At 45.8% G+C, this 22,521-nt stretch overlaps 1 protein-coding gene across 1 annotated transcript in view; it reads left to right on the top strand.

Moving 5' to 3' along the window:
* The first annotated feature begins 438 nt into the window (after window positions 1-438).
* The window catches only part of insra (insulin receptor a), a 51,230-nt gene continuing 29,147 nt past the window's right edge, over window positions 439-22,521 (top strand). Inside the window, exons 1-2 of the mRNA XM_060058547.1 lie at window positions 439-1,633; window positions 8,024-8,572. Coding sequence (XP_059914530.1) covers window positions 1,555-1,633; window positions 8,024-8,572 — 628 coding nt within the window. The 5' untranslated portion in view covers window positions 439-1,554. The remainder of the gene's footprint in view (window positions 1,634-8,023; window positions 8,573-22,521) is intronic.

The following is a 22,521-nucleotide window of genomic DNA, read 5'->3' as shown; positions in this document are numbered from 1 at the left end:
TGCTTAAAAAAACATCGTTAGGTCATTCATACATCCTCCGTATTCCCTTCCCCGTTGCTAAAAATAATAGGGTATTTTTGGGGGGAGAAGTTCTCTATCAAAATCCTTTATTACAATGTTACACGTGTAATACTTTTCCAACAGTCCCAACTGGACCAACGAAAAACATATTGCGCACAAGACGAGCCAGATGAACGTAAACAACGAAAACCTTTACATTATGTGCAACATAATATTTAATTAAATATCAAAGTACTCCCATCGGATTTGCTTGCTCCCCAAAACAGTTTTTAACAGTGAATCTCAGCGATTTCTATCGTTCAACAGTCACAACACTATGCAGCACCAACATGCAGAAATGCTGTAACAGCAGTTGGAAACCTTTCTTTGCCTCGCTGTGCGTGGTAATCCAATAAACTCCAGTCCGTATTTCCCTTTCGCCCCATCTGGCTCGCTGGAAGGTTTTGTTTACTGGCGAAGAGGCAGGGAAGAAGGGGATCCTAGGGGACCCGAGACCGTTCAATCTACCTCTTTTTGGGTGAAAAAGTATCATTTACGCTTGGTTTTATATATTTTTCTCCTCCACGCCGATGACTGGCATCAAGGGTTTCACCGGGTGCGGAGACACTGGCGCACAGTGCTATTCCTGCACAAAAATGCAAGCGGACTATCGAGCAAGCCACCGCGAGGTCTGACAGCGTTGAGTCGAAGTCTTATTGAAATCTCTGCATTGGTTGAAGAGTTTTGTTTGGATTTATTTCCCGACCGCAATCCGTGGTCGCAATTTAAAGGCAGGAAGACGATTGGAGCTACTTTCCGTCGGTCGGAGGTGGGATTTTATACAGATAAAAATACGTGGATTAAGCGCATTGACTCGTGTTTAGTGCACTACGCCACGCGTGTCGCAAAGCAACGTTCTCGTCGGAGTGAGAAGCGTTTTATCAACGATTATTTCGTTAAATGTTGTAATGCAGATGGATACGCATTTACAAAGAAGGTATACAATACTATTGTATGCAATAAAATAACAGAGTTTCAGACCAGCACCAACTTTAGTTGTGGCCTGGACAGTTGGGGAACTAGCAGTTGTTTGCTAGCGCTAGCTCAGCATTGGCCAACACTGTCTGTTGTGTTACTACTATCTACTGTTGTGTTGCTATCGGCCTGTCACGTGTGTGTTCGTCGCCACACATCGTTTGTACTGCTAGCTTACACTGGAAGACGGCACGTTTTTTATTCGGAACCAAACACCCGACCCTGGAGTCATGCCGTACCTATGGGTTATCCATCGGAGTCCGCACCAGCGCCAGCCATGAAGCTGCTAACGTTAGCCGATGGACTGAACACGTTGGACTGTCCCTCCGCCCATTTCCCGGGATGTCTGTTTTTATTTGTGTTTGCCTGATTGCTAGTGCCGCGTAATCAAACCAATTTCCGCAAGCGGCTCTTTTTTTTTTTTTTTTTGGTTGTTGTTGCTGGTTTGGGGTTTTGTTCCCGAGGACTGTTTTAAATTTGATTTAGACGGCGTTGGGTGTTGACTTCACCTGAGTCAACATGCCGCTGCGGACTTTCTTTGTGGTTTTTGTGGCCACAGTCTGCGTTTTATGGAACAATCATCACACGAATGGAGAGAGTAAGTACTGTTTCATCTTCTTCACACTTGCACGTGTTTTGTATTTTTTTAGAATTGCACAGTTGGCCCAGCGGTCTGTGTTGTAGCTAATAACGCGTAGTAAACAATGATGTGGTAACATGGCACTCTATTGGGACAAAGTAACATGTCACTGTATTAGTGCAGGACAAAGGTTAACGCGTATCCAACATTTGAGTACACAAACACTAAACAAAAAGCATTCTCCCCAGGTAGTGTTTTTATATTAAAGGGATATTAGGTTTATTGAACCTTGCTTATACCTTTTTGATTTAATTAGTGTTCAGGCAACATTATGCCGTTTTATTTGTTTTTTTTGCTGCATAATAGATTTATATCTTATGTTTTACAAAATATGTTTATCAAGAGGCCTGCTACAACACGATATTTATCAAGATACAAAAATGAATGAAGTCACTATCTATCCTCCGTGCTGTCCCCCCACATTTCACTAGTGGTACAACGTGACTACACTTAAAACGTACAGGTTTACCTGTAGTCAGTCGCGTATTGCAAATGTGCATGTTGTGAAATGTGTTTCGAAACAGGTTGGTTTCACTGATCATCACGGGGCATACTATCTAAACAGCCTTAAGAGAATAGTCAATAAACCTGTCGCTGATAAAGGTATTGTTATGATTGGTTTTAAGTCGACTACATGCCTTGAACATAATAAGGTCATATCGGGTTTGTTGGTTATTTGTTGTTCAGAGAGGGAGGTTGAGCCTCGGTGTTCTCTATCCCCAACTGTGCCTCATGCTGTTTCTCAACAGTCTAGACCTTCTGAAATAACTATAAATGTTCTTGTGTCAGTTGTCTTTGCCTAGTTGGAAGAAACGATGCCCTGTGTCCTTATTTTTCCCCATTCCATGCATTTATCTAGGCCTATGATAAATAATGTTAGGCTACAGTTTTTAGTCACTTATGAAATTGCTATGCAATTCTTTCTTGAACGAGAGTGCGATTATTATTGACCTGGGTTCTGAATCTAACTAGCCGCAATCGACTAAGTGGAAGTAGCGACCTAGTAGTAGCCTTTCCCTTCATTGAGTGCCCTATTCATGAAAATAATATTATCTGATTGTATTTAATTGCGAAAAACAAAGGAGCCAAGCAAAGGAGCCAAGCAAAGGAGCCAATAAACAACATAACAGTTAAAGAGAAGTAAGGTGCAATCACCATATGTACAGCCAGAAATGTGACGGGTAACGGGAGATATCATAGATACACATTTTAACAAATTAAACGTTGGGTGCAATTTTAATTAACACAATGGCACAAGTAATAGTTAGAGTATGTATGAGCCATCTATGTACAGAACCTATCCAAATAATGAGTTCTGTACATGGTTTGATTAGAATGTCCAGTGGTTATGTCTTGATATTTTAAATAATGGCCCTGTTATTGCACATAAGACTCATGGTTTACCATAAGTCAGAGTCTTAAAATGCAGCAACTTTTCAGTATTTTTTTATCCAAGAGAGCCTATTCTTATGCATAATGCAGCAACAGGTCGTTTTTTAAGAAACTTTAATAACACATTTTTGACTTGGATATATGTTCCAACACTAATACAGAATACTTGGGATTGCTCATCGTTTATCAGTTATTGAGCAAATTGGCAGCGTCATTGCTGCTGTTCTTTATGTAGTTCTGAGGATATATATCATAAACAAGTTGCGTTAGTGCATTCCTGCAACACACACACACACACACACACACACACACACACACACACACACACACACACACACACACTCTCCCTCTTTTACACTTCAAGACTAAAACTGCACACAGGATGTGTGTAGAGCTTGGGGGCCCATCATCCACACAGGCTTTTCGTTACCAAGATTGACCTGAATCTATAGACGAGATTCTCTTACTAGTTACTACTCCTGGACAGCCACACGCGCACGTGTGCACACATGCACACTCTGGCTCTGCCAGAGCCCCCACCCCTCTCTACACAAGCTTTTCTACCAAGCTTTTCCAGGGTGGTTCATCTCCGTTCTTTTGCCTGATCTGGGTCATCCGACCGGTGTCCCGCTTGTCATTCTCTGCACGGCCACCTTGTGTGTCAACAGAGCGCCCCTTTGTCCAAGGTGTTGGAGCCTGTTGTCGGGCTGCACTGCCAACCTGTTGTCGTCTTTGGTTTGTTTAGTTGTTCTCGACACGGGAGGTCCGGTACTCCGGCCAAACCCTTTAGGGGACTCACGGCTGCACAACAAGTGACAACCACTCCACACGTCTAGTGTTACACAACACAAGTGATTGGCAGGTAGTGTTCCTTCTCAGACATTTATCCTTGTCAGCATGCCCCTGATAAAAGGAAATGTCCTTGTTATTCAGGTCTTAAACTTTGACAGATAATAATGACCCCAGTGTCATTACCGGCTTATTTATCCCTTAAAAAATAAAAAGGGGAACAATAATTATATTTATCATCTTACTATCGATATTCATCAAGTTAAATTTTTTTCCAATTCTAGCAAGATCTTGTCGTATCATTATCACACATTCAAAAGAATAATTCACATAATCTAGTATTTATTATCTCTAAGTATTTATTCATCTGTTAATCAGGTTAAATTATGCTGCAATGCTCCACTGAACCTAAGGTTATACTTGAAGTGCTTTAGGCAGTGCTTCATTTATCAGGCATAGAAATCGTCTGCAGTCGCACGCCATCAGCAGTCTTTTAAAGCCAATATGTCTTTCCATTTGGATTCATAAAAATGTCGTCATGGTTTTTATGAGGGAGACCGTTAACAGAATCATGTTTGCTCCTGGTACGCCGTGAATCATGTTTTAATTGTACTCTGTCTCTAAGCCACTACAAAATGCTCATGGTGAGAACACCAGTGCTCTGTGTGACAACCACTGAAACCGGTTGAATGTCAAACTTCATTTTTATATCCATCAATGAAGTAGACCACACAAAAAGAAGTGACGCTTCATTCAGGCTATAGTTATTTTTTTTTTTTTTTGTGTGTTATGAGGACGCGACCGCACAACACATCCTGACGCGCGGCAGATCGTGGTCGGCCTCGGCCACGGTGAGCGTGTTCCTCTGTGACCTCGATGTTCTGCAGATCACAGTCGACCGCAGCGCCGGCTGGAAAAATCAACAAGAGCGGCGAAACCTTGTAAAAGAGAAGTGTCGCAACGGCTCCATGTTTGTGTTCTCTCTGAATGCCCGGCCAGGCCTCCGCGCTCCCTTTCGTTTTCTTGCTCTCCCCGGCGTTGGGGGGGGGGGGGGGCCCAGTGATGGTTCGTTTTCTCGCTATCCCCGTCGGTCGAGGCCCAGTGATGTTTCTCATCGTGGGTTGGGCGACCGCTAGGCCTATGACAGGCCCAGCCCACTCAGTTGCCATCGGCAGCCATGGTGAACGGTTGCCTTCTTTGCTTTAGTTCCTGCGCGACAGAGCGGGAACGACCTGGGAGTCAAAGAAATATAAATAATCATAACATGGTGCATCTGTATTTGTGGTCATGTCCCTGCAGGATTGAAATAGACCTAAAACTAAAAATGTCCGCCACTATTTTTCGCTGCTGGGAGACTCACTGCCGTATCCTGCACAGGCTTGATTCCTTGCTGATATAATTCAATGTAAAGTGGTCTCTAAAAAGTCATACATAGTCTCTTAACTTCCCTTGCCTACCAACCCCCTGAGAAGTGATCATGTGCTTGCACCTTAGCCCACGAGCCCACAAGCTGACCTGTTGCCTCTCTAAGCAATTATTAAAGAGAAATATTTGCAACTGTGTACATTTCACAATTCTTCGGAGGATTGTTATGCACAATAGGGTGCACTTGCACTGCTACCCACAAGTGAAGGCAGTTGTAGGCAGGCATTGAAATGGTTTTAAAACCTTGACAGGGGAAGTTGGTTTCAGCACCTGCTGAGTTAATTTTAGGAACATCTTGTGACTAACTGTCAACCTTTTGATTGCTCTTGCTCTCGCTCTCGCTCTCTGTGTTTATTTGATCCATAAGAGGTGGCTTCAAAAGGCAGATAACAACCTTGTTTAACTTGCTGGGGGGGAGCGGGGATGAGCTGTGGAACCTTACTCATACTGCCGTCGGTTTTAATTGGCTTTATACCGTTTATACCTTTTATACCGTGTCTTGGCCACCGAGAATCTGCTCTGGTCATGATTGGTGTGCTAAAACGTAGTGTCTGTGTTCTTAGTCTGGGACGGCTCGTAAGCAGGCTATGTACTGAAAGTTAATGAAGGGAATGGGCCATCCAAGTTGCCATGGTTACCCCATTGCTTGTGGCGGCCCGATACCTTTTATTTTTTCTACTCTGGAGGAGGTGATTTGATTCCGCCACGGTCTGGGCTTGTTTTTGGATTATATGTTGTTGTCCTGAATGGCGATGCACAACACGAGAGTAGAACATGTTTCGGAGAGTTAAAAAAAGGCATTAATTTATTCGTCGGCTAATTGTGTTTGCCTTTTCGTATCGTGAATTGTGAGCCCGGCTTTAATCACCAGACACGGACAGAGCTGTCAGCTTGGCTAAGTCCTTTGCCTTCCTGCTGTGCACCGGCGGAGCCTGAGCGTTCCATTATTGCGATGCAGCCACTGTCTGTATGGACGCCTGGACGCAGTGTATTAGATTCTCTTTGGGGAATGCAGGGCTAAAAATACTGTCCCGGGCCTGAAGTGTATACACACTGACTGCAGGCGGGGCGCAGCACCCCAGCGGTGTCGGACGGGGTCGGCTCCCGTTCCCGGCCGGGTCGTCTTACTGACACGTCCCTCCCAGGTGTCCGTCCCATCTGACGCTCGCCCCAACGTCCGCTGTCCGGTTTTCTTTTTTAATCTGCGCTATGTTATGTTTGAGAAGCAGTAAAGAGTTAATCTTCAGAGGGAGGTGAATGAGTTTCCTCTAAGGCTGGTCTTCAGCAATGGCTCCCAGCGCTCTGTAGGCTGGGACTGCAGCTCTCTTTTCCTTTTGTAAAGCTACATTCTCCTCGGTTGAAATGACCAGTTTGCGGGACACAGTTCATGCTTATGATGTGGCAACACTTCAGACCACAACCGAGGCTGAGGATTGGATTGTAAAAACACTTTTTAAACGAACTACTCTGAATGAGCAGATTATCCTTTTAATAGCAATTCAAAACCACATTGTCCCAGCCAAAACCATTTCAGGAGTAAGCTCAGACAATTTTAATGTGCTGTTAACATTCAGGCTATAAAGGTCACAGAGAGAAAAGCTTGTTTGTTTTCCTGAACTCGAACCCTCCGGATTGAACTCTCTGGGTCTGGGTGTCTGTTACTGTCCTGTACCACATCGTTTAAATGCAATGCACCCATTTTCGATTTCTAGGCTTAACCTTTTCCCTCAACCACTTGATTCCGGATGTAAAAAACTCGGGGGCAGTTCACCCCGTTGCAGCATTCCTTCAGCCTCACCTAGTGACCTTTGAACTTTTCAATTGCCCTAGAAATTCCCCAATGCTCTATCTTTGGAAGGAAAACACGTTTTATCTTTTGCCCTGTTCCTCAAACCTTAGATAGATAGATAGATAGATATAGATAATATAGGTCAAAATAATAATAATAGCAATATATATATTTTTTTTTTTCATTCAATATTGGCCTACTGTTGACTTGTACATAGGATGGTAGTTGAGGTATATTTTTAACACATTAGCTAATGTTTTCTTAAATAAACTGCCTTAAATGACGCTAGCAGCCCCGCAGACCTAATAAGAGGCAGAGGATGAGCCCAAGGGGAGATTGATGACAGTGTTCCGTATGACGGTGGCCGCTGGCCAGAATTGTGGTTGCCAAACAAAGTGTCTGTGAAAAGGCCTGGTTGTCATCAAAGCCGTAACCACACATTTCTCAAGAAATATCCCTCTCATTACGCCCTCAAGGTTCTTCCTCTTCAAGACCACCCTAATGTTCTTTCAAACATGCCCATCGAACAGTTGAAGAGCTGATTTCCTGTGTCACACAGTGGCCCCATTGATCTGCCTGAATCAATAGGGAACTGAAAAGGGACATGTATACAATCAGGAAGAGCTTGAAAATGTATTAAAACTGTGGCATCGATTTAGGACCGGGGCAAGCTGTACATGTTAAAGGTTTATAATGGGACCGTTATGATTTATAATGGGATATTTCCAAGTTAGAAAAAGGATACATTATTTTTACATTCCAGTGTACACCCAGAAAATCGTGTAATGCTTGTCAAAGCCTAACCTGTAAGCTTAATGCTGTTACTTTCCATCTACCAGCTCTGCATTTAATGCAGTGAGGAACTCAGTCCGCCTAATAAAATCTCTCTCCTCTCCCTCTCCCTCTCTCTCTTTCTCTATCTCTCTGTGTTGTTATTCCCCCCCCCCCCCCAGTTTGCCCAAGCAAGGACATCAGGAACAACGTGACCAACCTGAACTTGCTGGAGAACTGCACGGTCATCGAGGGCCACCTGAAGATCCTGCTCATGTTCAAGACCAAGCCCGAGGACTTCCGCGGCCTCAGCTTCCCCCGGCTGCGCGTGGTGACGGAGTACCTGCTGCTGTTCCGCGTGTACGGCATGGAGAGCCTCACCGACCTCTTCCCCAACCTGACGGTGATCCGCGGCAACAGCCTGTTCTTCAACTACGCCCTGGTGCTGTTCGAAATGCTGCAGCTGCGGGAGATCGGCCTGCACAGCCTCATGAACATCACGCGGGGCGCGGTACGCATCGAGAAGAACCCCGACCTCTGCTATCTGTCCACGCTGGACTGGTCGAAGGTGCTGGACACGGTGGAGGACAACTACATCGTGGCCAACAAGAACGACCGCGAGTGCGGGGACGTGTGCCCCGGAGCAGCCAAGGGGAAGACCACCTGCCAGATGACCACCATCAACGGGCACTTTAGCGAGCGCTGCTGGACACAGAAGCACTGCCAAAGAAGTAAGTCACCCCTTTACCATTGTGTTCGTGGGCCCTTCTTACGTAGGCCGTACACGGAGATGGGGGCTAGAGTTTGAGACTCGGACTCGAGTCGCAAACACTGACGCATTAACTTTAAGGAAATGTACTACAAGATGAATGCCATTCCTTGCATAACCTTATGCCTCTGGTACATATGCACACACCTATGTTGGTGTATGATCGCAAAATATTCTTATTTTCATTTTTTTTCTATTTCATCACACGTAACACGAACACGGCCCCCGCACGTTTTGAGAAAACTGGGGTGAAAGCCTAGGTTTTGATGCCTGAAAGTTTTCTCATTGTATTCTCATCTCGTCACCAGCAGTGGGGTGTGTGGTGAGCTCTGCCTGGGCAGTGGTTGACTTAGAGAGAAAGTTAAGCTTCCCGAACACTCAGAGAGTGTTATGCTTTCGGAACACTTGTGTGTATTTCTCTGTGCGCGTATCGCTACATGCAGAGCATAGCACAGGATTATCCATGCAGTCTATAGTATTATCAGTTATGGCTTTTTTCCCTGACTAGTCCAAAATGAACTCTGTGCTCTGTTATTACATGCCGTCACAACTTTTCTTAAAGGCATACAACGCATTTAATATTATTATCATAAGAAACATCACATTATTAAAGTGAACAAACAACTAAAGAATACACAATTTATATTCAACGTCAACTTGTCTCCTATCATTTTTATTATGTGTGTAGGCCTATATATTTCAGTGTAGCTTAATAATGAAATATGTATATGCTTTGGTTATATACCATTAAACGGTATCAGGCCATCGATAAGTATCGGTAATGGGAAAAAACACATTACAACCATTTGAGACTTGACTTGGACCTGCAAAAAATGACGTGAGCATCTCTGGCCGTACACACGGGTTGTATCGAGGACAGCCATTGAGTTGAAAGGACGAAACACACTTGTTTCTTCATCCCAAGACAACAACAACCCGATTGTAATGATTAGGATTGCAACATGTTCTAAATTGAATGGTACTTTAAGTGCTGCTCAACTCCAACAACAAATGTTCCCAAAAAATCAGTTGGACAAATTAGTCATAAGAAGCATCGCTACAACTTGTTCAAAGCATCCATGAATAGGCCGACTGGGATGGGGCTCAGCTCCCCTGGCTGCCCACGCCCAGCTCTTCCCTTTCAAAGAATGATATCAGGATAATGTGCTTATCGCGCAATGCTGTGAGCGCTTGAATTCTACCGCAGCCTAATAATATTTACAATTGTTGTTATCCACGTTAGCAACATCGGGTCCTATACCATCCAGTACAACCACCGCAAATCCAAAAGGGATTCTGGCCCACATGCCGGACTGATTCCTCGCAGCTTCATGAAGTCACAAGTTGGCCTCGTATGTGCACATCACTCACCTAGCTTTCAAGGAAATGAAGAACTTGCCTCGCACTGCAAGAATGTGGAGACGCTGCTATGGTGATGCGCTCCGCGCAAAAAACAATCTGCTCACTAACCCCAGTTCCAGCTTCAGGTTTTTATTATTCAGATAACATATGGTGTGTGTTGGGGTGCCATTAAAGTACTAAACATGTATACATATATAGAGATAGATTACTACTAGAGTTGGAGAAACACTAGTTGTTTCTTGCAGATTTCTATGCTTGTAGATAAATTCAACTAATGAAAGGATATGCACTGGATGGAAGTGATTAGCTGGCTACCTTCCTGCCACTCAGGGGGAAGTTGTGTTTTGTTAACACGCATGTGGTGTCTCATTTAGAGCTAAGAGGTCAGATGCAAGTCATGTGCTCGTGTTTAGTGGGGCCGGTCCGGTTTTAGGCCGGACCCACTAATATGATGCAAGGCGCTCTCCGTCAGAACCGTGCATGTGTGTGTACACCGGGCGGGAAGGTTGTCATTACTGATGATCCGTGGAGAAGCCAGAGGGCAAGGCCGACCGCAACCACCCCTCCCTGAAGTTTTTGTTGGCGTTTCCTCAGATTGTATCCGAGGAAATACGCTTTGGTTTCCTTATCAAGTGGCTCCTTTTTAATCGTACAATGACAAGCACAGACATTTGTATTTCTTTTTTTTTACTCCGGCAAAAGAGTTAAAGGTTGAGTGGGAAGAATTTTGCGTCTGGGTGCTGTCTGAACTCCCTGGCCTTGCCCTGTTATGCAACACTCGACACACATCATGTAACCTGTGTGTGTGTGTGTGTGTGTGTGTGTGTGTGTGTGTGTGTGTGTGTGTGTGTGTGTGTGTGTGTGTGTGTGTGTGTGTGTGTGTGTGTGTGTGTGTGTGTGTGTGTGTGTGTGTGTGTGTGTGTGTGTGTGTGTGTGTGTGTGTGTGTTAAACACTATAGGAAACGCTACCTGAAGGGAGGTTTTATTTATTTACAATTCTGTCTGACTTTGTTAACATTGCTTCTGCTGCTGGTACGAATAACTGCTGCTGCTACTTCTACTATTACTACATACTAATACTACTATTGTCTCCAAAGGTTTTGTCTAGCTGTGGGGAAATTGTTGTGGAAGGAAGCGAATGCACCCAAGGCCTGGTTACTCAGAGATCATTTTAAAACTGTATTTCACGCCTTCCATTATTCTGCAAAACACTCAAGGTAGGAAGTGGAACCGGCAGTGGCCTGATCTGCTAACAAGGTCTTGCAGTCCAGCACAGGCTGGGGCTTGTAGCCTTGTGGTGTAGGGTCTGTGGTTTCTTTGACTATTGTACCTAAAGCGTTGAAGGCCTCGTTAAGCCCCAGCTACGACCTCGGCGTTCAAGGTAGAGTGAGTTTCAATCCAGTACAATGGAGAAACTTTTCGTCAGTGGGAATGTGTGATTTTGAGGTTTTGAAGATCCCGCCGTTTTTTACACTTTCTGTATAATCGGTAAATCACCGTAAAACAAGGCAAAACAGCCATGACCTTAACCTGAAAACTCCAATGTTTAGAGTCACAACCAATTTCCTTTTCTAGAATCTAAAATGGGGGCAGTTTAGGCCAACCACTGCTAATTTCTTCCTATTTTTTTTTTTAACTAAATTGCGTGTGTCCATTAAACAGAGTGCAGGGCCTGATGGTTAAGAAAACTCTTGACACACATGAACGCGTGCATGCAAGCTACTTTCACTCCATGTGTTGTCTTCAAAGAAAAGGTTATGAACAAGATGAATAAGTCTGAAACCTTGTCAGTCAAACTACATTATCAATACTGTTGTACTTTAACGTTGATATTCAAATGATTGATTGTTGGAAAATAAGCCGTACACACAGCTATTGAAATATTTTCATAGTGTTCAAAATAGTCAGACTTATCACCAGTGGATTCATATTTCTCTTTGGTTCCCTTTTGTAAACAGCGCTTGTTTAAAGATTAGCGCTCATTGCTAGCTGCTGTGTGAGGTCTGTTGAGCCTGGGATAGGGGGAGTAGACGCGGCCTGTTGGGGTTTGGCCATAGCTTAGTGAGAACCCTGGGTTTTCCCCTGAGATTCAAATTGTTTCCACTTCCTGACTGCCTTACTGCAAATATTCCCAGCTTGAAGGTCATTTTTATCTCACACTAAATAATTTAATAGTCTATTGTTTTTAGTTCACCTATGATAACTTGAATCATTGAAACGTCTTTATCACTGATCAATCACTTCCCCTACAAAAGTGGGTTTCAGGACATGGCTCAGAGATGTAAACAGAAACAAGCACCAGTGTTTCCCACATACAAGGTGTGTGTGTGTGTGTGTGTGTGTGTGTGTGTGTGTGTGTGTGTGTGTGTGTGTGTGTGTGTGTGTGTGTGTGTGTGTGTGTGTGTGTGTGTGTGTGTGTGTGTGTGTGTGTGTGTGTGTGTGATTTCGCAATTGCTCATTTAACAATGTGTAAATAAAAATAATAGTGTATAATAGTAGCGGAGTGAAACGATGAGTCCTGACGGGGAGGGGGGGATTTCGCGATTGCTCACTTAACAATATAAAAAAATAGTCCTTCAAACTATCAGACCAACGATCGCCTCGATCGCAGCAATCGCTTCCCTGTCGTTATTGTGTTAAACCAGCCATTAGCGCGCAAGGGGGAGAAGGTGATTGGTGATTGGCTCCAGTAAAAGGGGATCGGAAACAGAAAGCAATGTATTGCTCCTCTTCAGCCCCTGCTGCAGAGCGAATTCAAGTCGCCGGTAGAACGGGCTGGTGGTACCCGGTCTAACACCGTAATCTATCTAAACTATAACCACTATAACATTAATCTCATTGTTTGCTGCGTTACCAACGTTGTCTATGCTGATTTAGGGTGCGGGATGTTCAATATCAATAAGGTTGAGTTCATAAGGCTAACATTATCTTTTCTGTGTCAACAATCATTTTTGGCAGGTGTGTTTGAGCACACATTGGTAAGTTCCAGATGTCGCCGATCGTCTTCACTGTGCGAAATATCCCGCTGCTTCGGGTTGTCCTTTTGTAGGCGCGTTGAGAGGAGGAGCGAGCGAATCAGCTGTCGGTGCGTGTGCATGCATCAGTGATACGCGGGTTGATCAAATAAGTGGTAGTGTATACCCGCGCACCTTTGGCATGTATACACGCTTGTATCTGTGTGCGTGTGCGAACAAGAATGACGGGGAGAATGAGTGCTATGCAGAGATGAATGAAAGGAACGATATTTATATTTCCAAATCGCGTACATTTTTTTTGCCGCTTGGTGTTGTTTCTGTGGCGCTGTGCCACACATTGGTCCATGTATGGGAACAACCTGGTCTCACAGGAATCCGTGAAATGACTACGGACGAATAACTCGACATCCGTGGACACATCACGGAAACACGCCGATTTCCGTGATGTGGCCACGGAATTCGCTCCAATGCAAGTTAATGACGCTGATGTTCCGTGGCTCACACACGGATCCCCGTTTCAACGAGCGAGTCGACCACGGGGGCTTAACTCAAAACCCGGGGTGGTCTCACTGAAACACTTAAATTGTCCTTGTTGTGTCCACGGAAGTTGCTCCAATGCAAATAAATGACAATGATATTCCGTGGCACACACACATTCCCGTTTCAATCTGTGTGTGTGCTCCCGTTTCAATCTGTGTGTGTGTGCCACATTTGACCACAGCGGGGGCTTAACTCAAAATCCGTGGTGGTCTGACGGAATCACTTCAATTGTCCGTGATGTGGCCACGGAATTTGCTCCAATGCAAGTAAATTGCACTGTTATTCCGTGGCTCACACACGGATATCGGCGTGTTTCCGTGATGTGGCCACGGATTTCGAGTTAAGCGTCCGACCGTAGTCATTTCACGGATTCCTGTGAGACCATGTTGATGGGAAACACTGAAGCACTGTGGAATGCTGGATAAATTATTTTTTTGCCGAATTGTTAGTTCATCACATTCAACCCGGAAAATATGCGTAGAGGCACTATGGTAAAAGAGGCGGTTATCGGCGGTCTACAATCTTATCAACATAAAGTTTAACTAAATTTCTCTGTCGAACAATCGCAGGTTATTTTTATTGTGCATGCACATTACCGAACACAAAATGAAATGGAGGAAGACGCAGGAATTAGATAACATATTAAACTTGGAAACGACAAAAAAAAGACGACAGGAGAACTTATTCCTCATGAGGAGACTAGACCAACATGGAGAAAAATAATAATAACCTTGATGGGTAGGTGCCGAAATAACAGACACATCTGAACCATTGATAATATCCAGATTATGATGTTCACCGAACTGTCATTTTTTTCTTATGCAATTGATAAGCGTGATTGTATGCAACACCACTATGTAAATCAGCACAGCTATAGGCCCAGACCTGTTGAGGGACCCAATGCGTGTTGATCTTGTCAAACAGAGTCAAAGTCTGAAAGGTATTGGATATTCACACTCCGTAATAAAGAAAAAAAAAGAAAGAATAAATCAAAAAAAATATGGCTTAACATTACATGGTGCTTCAACTTCTTAACCTGAAATCGCTCTCTCTGCTTGGGCTCTAAACTACATGGTTTTAGCTGGGTAAAACTTTCACAAGATACTGAGAACTCTCTTGGAGCTGCGCTGCAAAGCCAGGGAGGTTCTTGAAGAGCACCGCATTTTGCGTGGTCCATAACTCGGTGAGTAAATACTCAGTGCCTATTTAATTACGTGCGTGCGTGCGTGCGTGCGTGCGTGCGTTCGTGCGCGTACATGTCTAAGGCGTGTGTGTGTGTGTGTCAGAGGGGTTGGCCTGAAAGAAGGTTGCCCACTTCTATCACTATCTCTCTATCGTTATCCCACTAAAGGATGGCTGCCACATGCGTCCAACCAGAATACCTAAATCGTACATCCTCTCATGACTCTCTAAGTTGTAGGAGAATTATTTAACGTGTTTTGTGTTCTTTCGCCTCTCCATCTCTCTTTATCTCTGTTGGCCGTGGGCTCAAGCCAAGGCAGCTTTATTTATATAGCACTTTTCATACACAAGGCAGACTCAAAGTGCCTCACATAGAAACATTGTCATGCATTCAAATAAAATAATAGATAAGTGAAAGAAAACATCTGCAAAAAATAAATAAAATAGAAAAATAAAGGAAAAGTTAAAAAAGCATTTTAGAAAGTGCAATGTATTTAAGATCCGATCAACCGTCTCTGGGGTACCCACGTCGGGACTCGGTGTAAACATGCAGCGATGCGCGACAGTTATCATGCGGGGCTAACTGTTGCCGCGTTGCGTTGTGCTACTGACCACTCACCGAGTGAGGTCAGGTGTGGGGCCTACCGCAGCCGCTCGCTCCTCTATATGGAGCGTCCAGATTTACCCTTCACTTGACGTCATGCATCTGTTTCCACTAATCACCAGTGTGTGTGTGTGTGTGTGTGTGTGTGTGTGTGTGTGTGTGTGTGTGTGTGTGTGTGTGTGTGTGTGTGTGTGTGTGTGTGTGTGTGTGTGTGTGTGTGTGTGTGTGTGTGTGTGTGTGTGTGTGTGTGTGTGTGTGTGTTTTACCATGACGGCGAGGGCAGACACCGCATAAATCACAAGGACATTGTGTGTGTTCGCATGCGCACGCCGTTGCAGACGGGGGCTATTGTTTAGTCTGCGCTGCTAGGGAACTGTAGAGGGTAACATGGTGGCGCAAACAGGGGTAGGAACACATCGGTCCCATGTCCCATAGTAGCCCAGAGCAGAGGAGCAGCAAGGGCACTTGCCACTCCAACTGTGTGCGTGTGTGTGTGTGTGTGTGTGCGTGTGTGTGTTCACCTCAACGATGACCTCTGCCGTGTGTCCCCCTGTGGCACACACACACACACACACACACACACACACACACACACACACACACACACACACACACACACACACACACACACACACACACACACACACACACACACACACACACACACACACACACACACACACACACTCGGGGACACACACACACACTCGGGGACACACACACACACACACACTCGGACACACACACTCGGACACCGACTGGTGGCTGGCGCCAATTCCATCTTCGGCAGCGAACAATGGCTGTCATAGGAGTTTGTCAAAGGTCTTCCTGATTGCTTCCCGTCATTGTGGGGTTGCTTCCTCCCAGATGTTATGAATGAACGTGTTTCTGTGTGTGTGTGTGTGTGTGTGTGTGTGCGCGAATGCGCCGCGAAGCCGCTACGCTAACAGAGCCGACACTTTTACGAGACCAAAATACTGTCGGGTCGCCCCCCGGGGGGTCAGCGGGGCATCAAACAGGACAACTTGAGTCGCCAGCAAAATAATCCCCCTTCCCTGGGAGGCTGAGGATGTTGTCGACACACCGTATTGTTTTGGGAAGGAAGAGCCCCGCGTCATTGAATAATAAATAATAAAGAAGGAGAAGGCCAGGGGCTGTGGCGGGGTCCGAGGTTGACCAGAGGCGTGAGGTGATGGGGTGGCGGCAGGGGGGGAGGAGGTTTGAAAGGTTCGTCATCCCAAGGAAATGGCATTAGGGCTTGCTATTTTAAGTGTGTGTGTGTGTGTGTGTGTGTGTGTGTGTGTGTGTGTGTGTGTGTGTGTGTGTGTGTGTGTGTGTGTGTGTGTGTGTGTGTGTGTGTGTGTGTGTGTGTGTGTGTGTGTGTGTGTGTGTGTGTCCCCTTCTCGGTGCCGGTGAGGGGGTGCCGGGGAGAGTGTGGTCCTTCTCACTCCAACGGTCGCCTCCTAAAACATGACCCGTGTTTAGAAGCCAGGCCTGGCCTTTCCCCCCCTCTGCATGCTTATGATTCATTCTCCCTCGTTCTATTTCAGGCCATGACAACACATCCACACGCACGCACGCACGCACGGACGCACTCTTTTATTTAGAAACTTTTTGTCCTTAATGGTTGAAAACAAGAAAAACGCCAAGGAATTGAAGAGGAAGCGACGGCAGCTGTGGAGCGGGATGTTTCTGAGGTCCAGCTGTCAGTGCCATCCCTCGGATGGCCCGAGGGAAGTGGTGCGGGGACGAGCTCAGTTCAATATTAATACCCAGTGCGTCTTATTGTTCCAGTTTTCCAGCCTCAGTTTTGATGGACGGCTGTCAGACGAGGTTGAGACCGGCTGCATCTACCACCACCAATGTATGCCAATGTTTACAGTTCAACACACACACACACACACACACACACACACACACACACACACACACACACACACACACACACACACACACACACACACACACACACACACACACACACTGTGGCAACCCGGCACGTTGAGCGCACCAACTCCTCCAAAACAGGACACCATTTCGTTGGATAAAGCCAAAAAAAGGCATGTTTATTCCCGAACATAAAAGTCTCTCCAAAACACAAATAACGTAAACCTTGAGGAATCAACGGTCCCCTCCTTCGTGGGTGGAATCCCGTCACCCACGAGGACCGGTCTCTCCGTGCAGGAGCTCCAGGGCTGGGAGAGCCCCGAATGAGTGGAGAAGCGGGCTATTTAAGCCCTGCTTCTCCACTTGTTCTTCAGGTGCTCTCAATATCCTTAATTGGCCTGGGCCGGGTTGACACACACACACACACACACACACACACACACACACACACACACACACACACACACACACACACACACACACACACACACACACACACACACACACACCGTCTCCACTGAACTGAGTTAACGGCTGTGGGCCCGTCGTAGCGCCACAGCCTGGTCCGTGAGCTCTCGTAGTGTTCACTGCCAGAAGCCTTTCCCCTGGAATCTCAGATATTTGAGGCATTTGTTAAAGCTGGACAGACGGGCGTTTCTTTACAGCCTTGCGCGCTCTACACAGGCGCTCTATTTACAAGGGCTTATCGCCGCCCGCGGGGGCCTCTCAGCGCTGGATGTGTTTTAACTGTGGGCCTCCCATTTCAACCGCACGCATTTTGTTAAGAAGAGGAAACATTTGTGTTTGTCCGTTATTTTTTTCTTTAAGTAGTTTGTTTTTCGTTGGCTTGAAAGAAACCAGTAAAAATACGCAAATATAGCGTTGTTATTCACAGTGATTTAGCCCAGTGATTACGTTATGTCGATTCACAAAGAGTCTCAAGAGGTCATCTGAACCAGCACTGAACCCAACAGAGAGCTAAAGCCAATGAATCTCCTTATTTGATTAAACCTTTCATGATCTAATATTATTTCTTAAATGAATCAATACTTTTTTCTAGTGAGTTTCCCCCCCTATTTTTTTTCATTGCAGCTTTATCCAGCAAAGCATTTATACACTTATAATCACTCATTAACAGGCACCCAAATCGATAACAACAAAAAAAAGAATAATAATTTGCGCAAATTGTTTTCATTTTTTTGGGTTATCAACCAAATCCGGCCCGAGTTAAACGACCGCGTCTGTTCTCAGAGCAAACAGGGAAAGGATATGAGCAATCAAGGCCGGGCGCCGCATGCGTCACCTGCTCGTCCAGGAGACGGCGTGGTTACCCGTCAAAGGGCCCCGCTTTAGCCAGGCCCTAATTCCACTCACCGGGGCCGGCTGGATGAGCGGGCGGGGGCAGCTCTGCATGTTGTTTGTCTGTTTTCGTTCTATTAATGGAGGCCCGATGGCTAATGAAATTGTTTACAGTTCCTGTTGCCACGCCAGCCGCCTCAGTTGAGGCCCAGCTTCAGTTGAGTCATCGCGTCTGCGGGTAGCGGGAGGGCGACGACAATAACTCAATAACTCGACGTCGTGATAATGACGGCGGGACGGATGAGATGCAGCCGGATATTGAAAGCCAATTCAGTGTTCGCTCGGGAAAAAACACATATTCAACCGTGAATTGACTCAATTTACCGCCGCCTTGATTGAACGCAGCCGCAGTACTGTGTCTCTGAGTACCTTTAACCAGCAGGTAACTATTCAGTGGGCCTGTCTAGCTCCGTCGTTGGAAGATGATGGCATTATCACTGCCAGGGTTGAGCGTTTGATTCCCGCAGGGGCCACCTATGCTAAGAATATATGAACAATTTATCGTCCACCAAGTGGAATATTATCTATATCTATATATTAGCACAAAATTGCATAGATAGTGGGATTTAGTTTAAACTCATAAGCCATAGCATGTTTTCCTCCGTAAACAATATGTATGTGAGTCACCAGGTCTTTGATTTCAAAGCTGCATTGAGCAATAGATCATCCCTTTAATATCTATTTAAAACAAAATGTAATTTAATCATTCAGCTTCCTTCCCCATTTAATCCATATCATTCACCAAGGAAGTCAAGCCAAGTTACTTACTTCTTTATGGATAGGGTGCTAGAGGTCCGAGAACGCTTCTGTCAACACTTTAGTTGAGGTCACAGCAACCATCATCAGAATGGCTGACCGAATTGTCATTGGTTAGTTTTGGATATTCAAACATTATTCAATTATTCTGGTAGCACTTTGAGCGCTGCCGACCAGTGTGAGGATAACCAAGCCTAACCCCCCCTGACCATCTGGGTTTTAATTATTAATGTATTTAGAAGCTATTGCCGTGTTCAAAAGAGTCCAAAAGACACCAAAAAGCTCTATCTACTAATAATAATGTGCCTGTTATTTAGTAAACATGAGAATAGAACAGGGAGCCATGTTTTCACTTTATCCGTCACCCACAACAGTTCCTGTGTGATTTTATCACCGATCTATTTATTCAAAACACTGCACAATGTTTGAACCTCCTATTTGCTTTGTGATGATTGGAATATTCCTACTCCCATCATCATTTGGAAACCATGCGTGTATTCGGAAACTTCATTGAAGCTCTGCCATAACCAAGTCAAACTCAGAATGATGTCAAACTCGGACATCATCTGACGTGATGTTGCTTTGCATTTTATTTGTATAACCAATTTAACTACTTTAGAAAACGAGTTGATAGAAACTTGAATTCTACAGCAGTGTTCTCTGCCTGCTACATTTGCAGCCAGTGAAAGATACACACTATGAATTGACTTTTTCTTTCTTTTTTTCTTCAACTGATATTTTCGGATATTCGTTTGGAAACCTAACCAATATCCAAAGCATGAAGTGATGTATTGGGGCCAGCCCTAGTCTGTACTATTCAGGCTTCTGGTTCACAATGGCAGTGTTATGACTTTGCCGTTTGATGCTATAAGACACACGGGACATGTATGCTTTATATTTGACTAATTGAAGTGCCACTTCATAAGTCTGCACAAAATCCTTTGACTGTGTTGCATCCTGTTTCACATCCTGTTATTTCATAAGAATACGATTGTGCTACGGTTTGATACTAAACAGACTCTTACAAGTGCCCACCCCGTTGGAAATTAGAAGAAATGTACGATGTCAATGTGACAAATCCCTTTATCACTTTATGATGGCCAGAATTGCTAAGCTGAAGCACTTGGCCTTGTCCTTCTACTCAGGCTCCCCGTGCTAATTTCATTTGTCAATCCACCACATGCGACCCATGTCATGGGCTGGGAATGTAAATTGGCAATTGACAGAGCTCCATCGCCGATCCCTTTGGACATCCCGCCAGGGCTCCGATGTATGCGTAACCCTGCCGTACAGCCGACCACTTACACAAACACTTGGCTGCCGCAGTCGCTTCAACAAGACTTTGCACTCTCAAGTATTGCTTACTCTCTTCTTTCCACTTGCACATGGGATTGTGTGTACACTTGGGTGCTTGGATTCACAGAAAGACTGTGTGGGGGGGGGTTGGAGGTGGGGTGGTGTTGCCGACTCCTGTACCGTGGGCTCATTCTAGTTGGCACTGTCCGGACAGTGTGCATTCATGCTACTCACGCAGGGGCCTGCTGTAGGGATGGATTGTTGTTGTTGGGAGTGTGTGTGTGTGTGTGTGTGTGTGTGTGTGTGTGTGTGTGTGTGTGTGTGTGTGTGTGTGTGTGTGTGTGTGTGTGTGTGTGTGTGTGTGTGTGTGTGTGTGTGTGTGTGTGTGTGTGTGTGTGAGACGAGAGGTGGGTGGGGGTCGAGGTCTCGCTCATTGTGCGCTTCTGTCCGAGTGAAACTGCTGCTAATGAGATAAAGGAGCGGGCATTCCTGCCGCATTGTTCGGCGGGCCGTCTTGTGGTCCCGCTGCACAGGCTGCGTGACGAGGGATCAGACAGGCCGTTGCCACGCTGCCAGCGGATTCCATGAAGAATAAAAGAAAAAAAAAAATAATATCTAACTTTTGTTTTTGATCTGGTCGGCTTTGACCCAGGGTGCAGCCAAGTGTCAGACGTTTTCGACCAGCAACTCATTCACTGGCTGGCTCAGTGTAGGAGGCGGGAATGTGTCCGTCTGTGTGTGATTCTGTAACAACACAGAGATTTACATATTGTGAAGGAGGGACGTTTAGGTGGGCTTGTGGGGGCCTGACGATGAAAGGTGCTCAGGGGGCTAAGCTTGAAACTGTCCCCGACAGGGGAACAAAACACCAGTAGAGCACGGCCAATCATGTTGTCATCGTTATTAGGTTATAATTATTATATTATTGGTTTCTTTGAAGAAGCCTCAAGAGAGTCACCTACTGAAGACAAAGATGGTATTTTTGGGGCAATGCTATTTTCTTTAAGCGCTGTGTGTACCAAGCAAGTGGGCCAGACAAAGTAAGTGTTGGCCACAACGGGCGCTCACTGTATGTGTGTGGATATAGAAGGCACACAAGGGGTTAAAGCCGCGGCTGCTTTTCCTTGGAGATGGGAGAGGCTGTTTGAATGGCTAGCTGCAACGGCTAGCCAACACATTGGTTAAGGCTGAGGGTGGATCTGCGGTGGGAACTGTGCTCCGGCATGGACTACCACCAGCCACGGATCAGGCATGAGTGAACGAGGGCAGCCAGCAAGGCTACGTGTGCTAGGGAGGGCGGGCGAGGGGGAGGGAGAGCGAAAGAGAGGGAGAGAGAGAGAGAGAGGGAGAGAGAGAGAGAGAGAGAGAGAGAGATATGTGTGCGGAAGCGTGTTGGAGCAAGAGCTGACATGGAAAAGGAAAGTGCCTGTACGACGGGGTGGCCGTGTGGAGAGCAGGAGAAGTTTGGCGCGTCCCCCGTCCCTCTTGTGTATTGTTTGATTTCATTCATTCAATTCTTTCCGGTTCGTTTCCCCTCTCTGCCGTGCCGCGTGGCCGGAGGTCGCCGAGACCGTGCCCCCGCGGCGAACCGACGTTCGTTATATCATTTGTTTTTCCCAGAATTCGAGGCCCCCTCCCCCTCTTGCCCCCACCCCCCCACACATACACACCCGCCTCCCCCCCCCCCCCCCCCCCCCCCCCCGCGCTCTCTCCCCTCAGACAGCCATGCTCACATTACCGACCACACACACACACACACACACACACACACACACACACACACACACACACACACACACACACACACACACACACACACACACACACACACACACACACACACACACACACACACACACACAACCACAGCGTTTTAGGTCAGGCGTTTGAAAGGCTTACCTAAGTTGAATGCATCAGGGCCGCGGGCCGTGTGGTTTTGTTCCGTTAGGG

This window comes from Gadus macrocephalus, chromosome 8 (genome assembly GCF_031168955.1).
Source record: "Gadus macrocephalus chromosome 8, ASM3116895v1".
NCBI lineage: Eukaryota > Metazoa > Chordata > Actinopteri > Gadiformes > Gadidae > Gadus > Gadus macrocephalus.
Note: the sequence above shows the minus strand (reverse complement) of the source record. Positions and strands in the feature narration are given on the sequence as shown.